At 43.1% G+C, this 10,206-nt stretch overlaps 1 protein-coding gene across 4 annotated transcripts in view; it reads right to left on the bottom strand.

Moving 5' to 3' along the window:
- Positions 1 to 1,216: 1,216 nt before the first annotated feature.
- Positions 1,217 to 10,206, bottom strand: part of CBFB (core-binding factor subunit beta) — an 88,897-nt gene continuing 79,907 nt past the window's right edge. For 2 of the 4 annotated variants that reach the window (XM_068260897.1, XM_068260898.1), the window contains exon 6: positions 1,217 to 8,660. In XM_068260897.1, the coding sequence (XP_068116998.1) occupies positions 8,598 to 8,660 (63 nt within the window). In that variant the 3' untranslated portion in view covers positions 1,217 to 8,597. Of the gene's footprint in view, positions 8,679 to 10,206 lie in introns of all 4 variants that reach the window. The other 2 variants (XM_068260900.1, XM_068260899.1) reach the window with 2 other exon arrangements.

The following is a 10,206-nucleotide window of genomic DNA, read 5'->3' as shown; positions in this document are numbered from 1 at the left end:
CCCGGGGTGCCCCGGAGAAAATTTTGGTCGGTATAGTGGGCCCCGGGCTCAAAAAGGTTGGGGACCCCTGCAGTAAACCATACAAGAATGGTGTACTTTTGCTATTACTGTGAAAAAAAAATCCTATTTAACTTTTCTGGCAATTTTAGGCCTTCATAGATGCGCTGTGACTGAAATAGAAAGAACACTAAATATATTGTATACATTTGCACCTGTGAATGGTACCTTCCACAAATCTTCCTCACAAGTCCATGAAAATAGTGCAACTCCGATAATCTGACTTGTATGTTCTGAGAACGCCCCTGCCTGTGTAGCATGTATGGGAAGTGTGTGGGGTTGCAAAGAGTATATTGGATACCATTCCACAGATTGTTTTGATCTTTGAAGTCACCAGCAACAATGCCCATATCTTCAGACTTTTCACGAGAACTCCAAGACAGTAACCTCAGTCACATAAAAAGACCTCAGACACATACAAGGATTATCATCCACTAATGTTGGGTGTTCCAATTCGGCATATCGAATTTGGATCACTGGAATACTCCCAAATGCCACACTTCAGCACCGAAAAAGCCAGAAAGGGGTAGTATTGGAGTCACATGAAATGTGCCAAAGTGCAAATAGTGAACTCCCCCGACTCTGCTCGCTTGTTAAGTACTGAAATGGGATAGGGACTCAATGCCTCCTCAAGCGACAGCACAAGGCCCAGTTCTATAGAGACACGTCACCAGCTTAGCAACCTCTTTGTTACTATGGATGCAAAAAAAAGTGTGCAGCGAGCAGGGAGGCTGGCCAGCATCTTGTCGGTAATGTCAGATTTCTACTACCTACGGTGACAGCAACACAGGAGAAAAGTAATTTATGGCTCGTTTTACTCTGGAAGGAATGTACTACTTATTTGTATGGGTTTTAAATTTTAAGATTTTTGCAACAGTTCCTCTTTAATTAGGGATTATCATTAACTTTTTTGCTGGTTTCATTTAGAAGTCAAAGCCTGACAAATAGACTGCTTCACTTCTTTCTCAGAATGTCTGCTTTTGCCACAGATCTAAAAGGTGTTAGCTAAATCAGACAACAGATCAGACAACACTCATCTGAGGTCTATGGCCACCTTTACCCTGGTGCTGCTTAACGCGTATCTTATAGTCCCCGCCTTGAACATAAATCCAGTTGTGCAGATGTTCTTGTGAGACGGAGACAAATAAAGACACACTGGTTCTGTGATTTTAGACAATATCAGGTGTTTATTTAAACCAATCAGGTAAGACAGATTCTGTGTCATACAATATTCACCATGACAACATACATGACTTACAGTAATGAAATGTGTGAGTGCTGGGTGACCTGGGCAGGGCAGTAAATCCACATCACAGACTCTTTTACTCCAAAGTGAAATGTAGAGTTTACTCAATGGCTTTATACACACAACAGTTTATGGCAAAAAGATTGTGGTTTTTAGATTTAGTTAAAATGAAGCAGTCACCATAGGGAAATGAGAGCTGCCTTCTCGGATATCTTTTTAAAGATGCAATCAGTTTACCTGCAACCACAGTGCTTGTGAGGACCATAAAGATGAGTCGAACAGATCCTATGTTATTAATAGGATGCATTCACATGTCAGTCTGCAACAGATCCAATGCAACAAAAAATTCCATCCTGCAATGTTTTCCGGACACAGGATGCGCTTCCCACAGAAGCCTGTGGTGGAAACACAGCTGCTTAAGACTCCAACCGGACCACAGCGCACCATCAGAGCAGCACTGCACTGTCTGCTCCAGTTGGCCATCTGGCTCAATGTAAGCAGAGCCTAATTATAAGGGTAGATTTACACTATGCATGTTGCATAATATACGCATTAAAATGTGCGTGAACTGCAATGGATACTGCGCGCGTTATATCATACACATGGCTGTGCATGCAGCGAGTTAGAATAATGCGATCCATGCAGAGATGTGAACTGGCCCATATACTTGTATGGGTAGTGAGATGACTGGATTGTTCTACAACGGATATAGGAGCTGATGTATGAAACCGTGGTTATATTGCTGGGTTCCAGCAGTGTTCCACAAAATATGCTATTAATGCAACCCGCGAGGTACAAGAGCATTGCCACGGATTCTGTGAGGATAACGCGCATTAATTAAAGCGTAGTATGGATACAGAGGCGCCAAAAGGATAAAATAATCTAAAAAGTTTAAAACATGAGGAGGCAGTGGTGGACTTGCCTTGTCCAAGCAGACACAAAAATTGCTAATGTGTTTGTCAAATACAACAAGTTTATTTACATACTCCAGGGGAACAATGCAACACGTTTCGCAGGTTTGATCCCGCTTCATCAGGCAATAACAACGGAGCAATAGCATAAGTGGTCAGTAGAAGAGCCAGGCACCTCTGTCACTATATTACACTACATACTACACTATATTTGGCTCTTGGTGTGTCCCTGCTCTCTGCATTAATTACAGACATTACCGTAGCAGGGCTCCCAGTTCTGGAGTACCGCGGGTTAAGTGAACAGCGTAACTCGCGCTACACTGCTGGCGGTAGCAACGGTAATATTGCCGTGCACTGTCTGTGCACAGCAATATTACCGTGGCTTCCTGCATTAACCCCATAGTGTGAATGCTCCCTTATGGTGTGTACCTGATCTGAAACTAAAGGGAGGAGTTTGCACGAGTATGGATGGCATCTGTGGCAACACACCACACAGGGGATGGCACCTCGCTTTTTAGTGCCACCATTTTATCATATGGTACGGTTGAATCACAACAAGAGTTGCACAAACGTCAAGGCAGCAAGGATGAAGCCGAGATGCAGAAGATACATTTTTGTTAAAATTCTTCAATGTGTCTCTGCGATTTCATTTCAAATAGTAACAAACACAGATTTCCTAGGCAGGTGAAACATCACTCTTACATCAAATCTATAGCAGAGATCTAGAGGATTACAAATGCCCATTTATCTTTGGTTCTTTTAAAGTAACAAAAAGTAAAGCGCTCTGAAAAAGGTGTCAACAATGTATCAATCCACTGTAATTCATCAAACGAGTCAAATCCTGAATGGTACATTACAGGGGGGTCAGCATGTAACATTTCAGGTAACTACTTTTATTAAAGGGAACCTGAAGTGAGAGGGATATGGAGGCTGACATATTTAATTTTAAACATTACCAGTTGCCTGGCAGTGCTGGTAATCCTCCGCCTCTTAAAGCAGACCCAAACCAAACATTTTTTTAATTCAAAATATTTAGTTGCACCACTCTGACACATACAAAGATAAAAAAAAAATAGTCCTTCAAGCCTATGAGCATTTGTATTTTTACAATCAGGGCCAAATAATACAATATAGAATCCCCATCTTTGAACCAAACTCCTTCACATAATGGTTCAATAAAGTGTCTGCTGTATGGAAAGCGTTATGGACCCTATCTGTACAACAGTGATCGTTACATCATTGCTTGTGACGTTAGTGATTCACTAGAATTTCCCAAATTCAGCCAAATGAAATCATATTCTGAATTGTAACTGCATTTTCTACACAAAGCACAGAGCTCTGAGGGATGAGAAAGGCTACAGCCATATCCACTCTGATACAGACATACCTTCTGTGATGTCAAAACCATCAGCCTTGTTCAAGGCAAGGAGTACAGCACTTAGTAACAGCAAACTGCAGGCTTCACAGCAACCAGTAAGGATAGATGATGTTGTTGTCATGGTTGCCCTGGGTTACTGCACTCTTCTCCATCCACGGTTTACAGGATGCTGCATATATTGCTACTAAGAATCAGTACCAGATTATCAGCAGCACCATCAAATAGAGGCTCTTTAAAATAAGGAAAGAAGCCTGAAATAATGACATTGTATGACCAGCAAACGTCATCTGCCACACTTCCTGTATGGGTATTTGGTATATAAATGTTAAAGCTTCACCATAGTAATATACAGTAATACAGACATACACGTGATCAGTCATTGTGGGGTCTACCTTTGGATTGGAGTTGATTGCACCTTAATGACTTCCCTGCACATTTGTTTTTTTACTTTTTAATCTTATGCCACGTTGCATTTGGGTTGCTTAACAAGTACCATTTCATTTCAAGCAATACAACAACATTAACAACAAAAAACATTAGTTACATCAATAAAAAAAAAGGCAACAGTAAGACAGCAGGGGGCTGTTATCGGGATATGTAACATTAACCCTTTCTGCCACAGCCCGCTCGTTTATGGAGGTGATTTTTAAAGCGTACCTGAGATAAAGAACACACAAGGATTTATTCTTACCTGGGGCTCCTACCAACCACCTGCTCAATCACTGTCACCTGATCCCCTCAGTTTTCCTGCCATCTGTCCCGGTAAAAGCCCCGACTGCCCCAGTCGTGGGCCACTGTGCCTGCGCGGTCCTAGCTGCGCACACTCCCCCGATTCACACATCCATGATTGGGAGTGTTCTGCGCATGCGCCTTTTGCAAAGACTAACTGCACTGCAGAAAGCTCCTGCCTATGGGAGTGCCATTGGGGGTGCACATGGCCACAATTGCATTGCTGACTGCAGAACCCACTGGGGAAATCGGGGGGATGGTGATAAAGCAGGGGGCAGGAGGAAGCCACAGGTAAGCATAAATCCTTGTTTAGTCTTTCTCAGGTTACCTTTAAGTAATTGACCTATCACAGGCTCTCTCTTATTGGATGCAGAAAAGATATTCCCACAACTAACAACAAAGCTTTATGTGGCTGGCTGGAGCTCTACCACCAAACGTGTTTATATCCTTTGCAATAGAGTAAATATGTTAAGTAGAGATGAGCTTTAAATTCAGCTTCACATACACATTTTTCACAGATTTGAAGCTGAGAATCAAACCCAATGGCTGCCGATCTATAAATCAGCTGCCAGCTAAATGTTTAAGCCTAGCTTGAAACCCATGGAAATTTGCACGCAATGCCGTCTCGAGTTGTGGCCTCGGCTCACCCCACCATACAGATTTATGGATTAGAATCCAAGATTCTACAGCAATCTATGAAAAAGTTCTGCAGGAAGAGAGACACTCCTCATAACTGCTGATACAGGTGGGTGGAGCTGAGACCTACTGAGGCCTAAAGATCAGCAGATCAACCAGGCAACTGGCATATACTAAAAGGGAATAAAGATAGTAGCCTCAATATATTCTAGTTTTCCCTTACAGGGTACCCAAAGTAGAGAGGGATGTGGAGGCTGCCATATGTATTTCCTTATCAACAATGCAAGTTGCCTGGCTGTCTCCCTGATCCTGTGTCTCTAATACTTTTAGCTATAACCCCTGAACAAGCATGCAGACTCAAGGTCTGACTGGATTTGCTGCCTACTTGTTTCAGGGTTGTGACTCACACTACTGATATCAGATGATCAATAGGACTGCAAGGAAACTGGTATTGTTTAAAAGGACATAAAGATGGCAGCCTCTATAATACTCACCTTGGGTACACTTTAAAGGATCCAGCCCACCCAGAACTGACGTTAATTAAAACTAAGCCAAGAAGTGAGGGTCACCCCGAGGAGTAACCTACATAGTCTTTCATGATTACTTCTGGTGACTGCTCTCTGCTACATAGCCAATTCTAGTGATGGTCAAGTACATGCAAATAACTTCGAGTTGATGCAAATGTATTCATTTTTTTAATGCAGATGTATGCAGTTCGAAAACGAACCAATCAAATTCTGCTGAGGTAAAAATCAATTGGTTCATTTTCAAGCTGCATAAATTTGCATCAACTCGAAGTCATTTGCATCTACTTGACCATCACTAGCCAATTCTGTATTGATGCCACCAAGAATCAACCTGCAGCAACTCACTATGAGAACAGCAACAAAGGGCAGCTGAGAATATAAAGACTCCATAAATAGCTGTAGGGGTGACGTCCTGTACACATTCCAGCGTGTCACCTGACACAATCGCAGGTGGCAATTATATAGCAGGAGTAGGTATCTTCAGAAACTGAAGCAGTGAGATCAGCTCTTCTCAGTTCCTGGCTCATTCCTGGCCTACCTTGGGAGTTTTGGGTGTCCTCTGGGGATTTTCTTCATGTTTTACATTAAATGACCAGATAGATGTAGCTGTTCAGTGACTGAAGTCTCCAGTATCAGCAATGGACTGAAATTACTTGTTCAGGAGGATGGACTCTTTAAAGTTTATAACTCCACCTCTTTGGCAAATTTCATATTATATGTGAAATGCGTAACCTACTGTGTAACGATGAGTTAGCTCCTTTCTTTCTGCGCATACAGCACTTTGTGGTCTGGTCACGCTATGTCACACCATGCAAGCCTTTTCACAGACAGTAGATGTGTTTGCAAGTCATCATCTGTAAAGGCATCCATGATGGAGTACCTGTGAGTTATATTACAATGTAACACAGCCTAGTGCGAAAACACCCTTAACCTCCCTGGCAACATAATTATGTCCAGAATTTAGGTTCTGAAAGCGGTGCAATTTTTTTTACAAGCTTTTGGACAAAAAAAAAAAAAATCATACTGCTAGATAGATCTGCAGCAGCCCTGCACATTACACCCCCCTTCATGGAGCCAGCTTGGGGCTACCCTTCTGAGCTGCGGACTTCCATCCCGAGCCTGCCTCGGGGTTACCGCCAAGGAGGTTTTATGCCTCTTGCACACTGCAAGTGATTCCGATTCCGCTTTTTAATCAGTTTTTACATCCGATTCCGATTTGCAGTTTGCTCCCTGCACACTGCAAATCGGAATCTGAATCGGATGCAAAAACTGATTATAAAACAGCGGAATCTGAATCGCTTGCAGTGTGCAAGAGGCCTTAAAGTACCCCTGAACTGAGCACATAAATAATACAGCAGACATACTGGATATCCATTGACTTGGTACTGTGACATAGCTTACAGCACCTTTCATTGTCCCGCACCGTCCCCCAATCTTTCTTTTAATAAATTTGACAGGAAAGCCGTTTCAATACAAGGAGGCAGAGGCAGTCCTCTATGCCTGTCAGCAACTACTCCCTCCTAATCTCCACCCCTTTACTGCACAATAGCCACCCTGCCGTGCACACTCCTGTCGCTTCTTAGCAGCGTGTCCCAGCTCTCAGCTGAGATGCTTGAATGCTGCTGGATGTGAAAAGGATGACCCCAGAAACAGCTCCAGGGTCAGCACCATGGAGGACCTGTTTTTTGTACGTGGATAGTGGCCGAATAGGCCCATGGAGGGAAAGACTGTGTGAGTGGTAAGTATTTGGAAAATAAGGATTTTCTTCAGGTTCAAGGGTACTTTAAAGAGTAACTGTCAGGCTGCAGAAGCTAATTTAAACCTCTATTCTCATGTGTTAAACAGTTTAGAAGGAAGCCCAAAAGCAATTAGTGAAGATAAAAATCTCAGTTACCTTTGATGTGTGCTTATCAGCAAGTCTGTTATTCTTAAGAAGACGCAAGCCGCATATTACTGCAAAGCATTCTGGGGCTCTCCCCTCGGCTGCTAATGACACCTTACAGCAGCTTGTAATCGCATAGCACTGATAAATCTCGGGCAGACTACACTGCAGGAGTCAGCTATTGTTCCTAGCCACATGGCTCATTAATATTCACTGCACACTGTGTTATTTAGTACAAGCTTATCTGTGATCAGGAAGCAGGCAGGACATGACGACACATTTGACAGAAAAACATGGAGCCTGCCATGAGCTGTCAGGAGCATCTATCTCTGCATATACTATATACAAATTCTGTGAAATCCAAACGTGGACAGTGAAATGCATATGTAATGTAAGTACAGCCAATCTTTAGCTACTGATATATGTGTTTATTTTCTCTGAGACCTTATACCTAACAGCTCCTCTTTAAGCATGTGTTAAACCCAACAAACAATGCTGGGTCTTTCTTATAGTCATGTCTGTCTCGTGCATACATAGATTTTACAAGTACCGGTATGTGTTCATTTATCAAGACAGGTGCACATGAAACTAAAGAAAGTAAAGTAAATAATTAAAATTACCCAATGCAACCAATCAAACGTTGTCTTCCATACAACAGGTATAACCCCACCCCCCATTGGTTGGTTGATGGCAACTTCACCCCTTTAATGTGCACCCATCTTAATAAAATCAGCCCCACCCCTCCCATAGAGTATAGAATTCACTTGTGCCATCTGACACTACTGAATGGACATTCTAGATACTTAAAGAGCCTGCAGAAGCATAAAGGAACAAAGCAGTTGTTTAATACCATTTGCAAGATAGGTTTTAAATACTATTTAATTACTCTTGTAGCCTGCCTTAAACCTTGCCTGAAAAAAGCACAGAAAAGGTGGAACTGTACCTTATAAAATTAACATATAAAAGCACAAGAAGCAAATAAACTAACAAAAACAGTAACAAAAAAATAATCTTTAGAAAAACTGTGACCTATTATCAAACCGTTAATGAAATTGTACAGCCACCAGCGAGCAGGTCACCCGCGGCTAACAGCTTGCATAGAGGGGGCTGACATGGAGTTCATAGAGGGTGCAGGTAGCATGCTGCAGGCCTAGGAGTCACAGGAGACTGGAACAGAGTTCTGCTGCTGCTGCTGAATATGGCTGAGACTGGAAGCAGAGGATTATGGGACTTAGCGTAGCTTCAGATCATCCCCGCTGCCCAGACCAGCAGTTGGGTCCTGCTGCCGCCGTGCCTACACCAAAGAGAAATTCTGTTTAAAGTTAGCATGGTAATTATAGACATGGGACACAACAGATGCAAAAGAGAAAACTATAGTGAAGATTAAAGCACTAATGGAAATAAAGAGGACACACATAAACACCATGTACTGAAGAGGATATAAAGCTAGCCCAGCCCTTCCTTATCTACCAGAGAATCTAAGCAGCCTTCAATCCCTTGGGTGCTCAGAAAACATCTCTTCTAAACAGCAAAGTCCCCAAGTAGCCGGCACAGGCGGGGAATGCCTGATGCCAGATACCTGTTCTTGCCGGTTGCTTGAGAAGTCAAACAACCAGCCTAAAATTAACAGTATTCAGCACAGGTCAAGCAACCAGACGAAAATTTACACTACAACAACCCCCCTCCAGTAGATGCAATGCAGAGCGGTGCGCAGCGGAAATGACTTACAAATCCTCTGGTGCCCGACTTTTACACCCCTGCAGCTGCTTTGCTTCATCCCTTCTGCACAGCTCTGATGCATCACGTGATCACATGCAGGTCAGGTGGCACATTGTGGGGCCGTACAAGGACACAACAAAGCAGCTGCAGGAGTGAAGACGACCGGCGCCCCGAGGAGGTAATTTCTGCTGCACCCCACAAACCTAGAAAGGAACGCCCCCATTCCTCCCAGACATGCAGGAGACTGCCGGAGGCCTGAGTTCCTAAATGTACCCTAAAGAAAGCATTATGCTCAAGTTTCATTTAGAAAAGGGAGGAAAGCTGGATGACTTATACAGGTCATGGCATTTTATCAAGTTCTGTTCACATTATTAGAATGTATATGTAATTTGCAAAAGTGCATTTGCCGTACATCTAATATATTTCAATGAAGATCACATTTTTTGTGCATTTGTGTGCATTTTTTCTTCCTTTTTAAAATCACGCGGCAGTGTTGCTTTTGTTCGTGTGCAAGGTGTGAATTACATTTAATGTAAGTCGATGGAAACACAGGAAATTGCATGCGGATTTGATGTTCTTTATATACATTTTCATGTAATATTAAGTTTATTAGTACTAATGAGTAAAAAAAAAAAAAATCACAACCTGAAAACTTACATACAAACACAAACATGCGAACGGAAAAATTGCAAATCCAGATTTGTACATGTGGGAAATTGCATGCAGAGAATGTGAGGATAAGTGTGAACACTGCCTTAAAGAGAGTCTGAAGCGAGAATAAATCTCGCTTCAGACCTCATAGATAGAAGGGGCATGTGTGCCCCTGCTAAACCGCCGCTATCCCGCAGCTTAACGGGGGTCCCTTCACCCCCAAATCCCCTCCGTACATCGCTGAATCTCTTCCGCATTGGGGCAGGGCTAACCGCCGCAGCCCCGCCTCTTGCGCGTCTATCAGATGCGTACCTCCGCCTCTCCCCCGCCCCTCTCAGTCTTCCTTCACTGAGAGGGGCGGGGGAGAGGCGGCGATGCGCGTCTGATAGACGCGCTGAGAGGCAGGGCTGCAGCAGTTAGCCCTGCCTCCAGGAAGAGCAAAATTTACTACCAATTTGGTCGTTGATTTT

The sequence above is a fragment of the Hyperolius riggenbachi genome, chromosome 11, assembly GCF_040937935.1.
Source record: "Hyperolius riggenbachi isolate aHypRig1 chromosome 11, aHypRig1.pri, whole genome shotgun sequence".
In the NCBI taxonomy this organism is placed as follows: domain Eukaryota; kingdom Metazoa; phylum Chordata; class Amphibia; order Anura; family Hyperoliidae; genus Hyperolius; species Hyperolius riggenbachi.
This window is presented reverse-complemented; position numbering and strand designations above follow the sequence as displayed.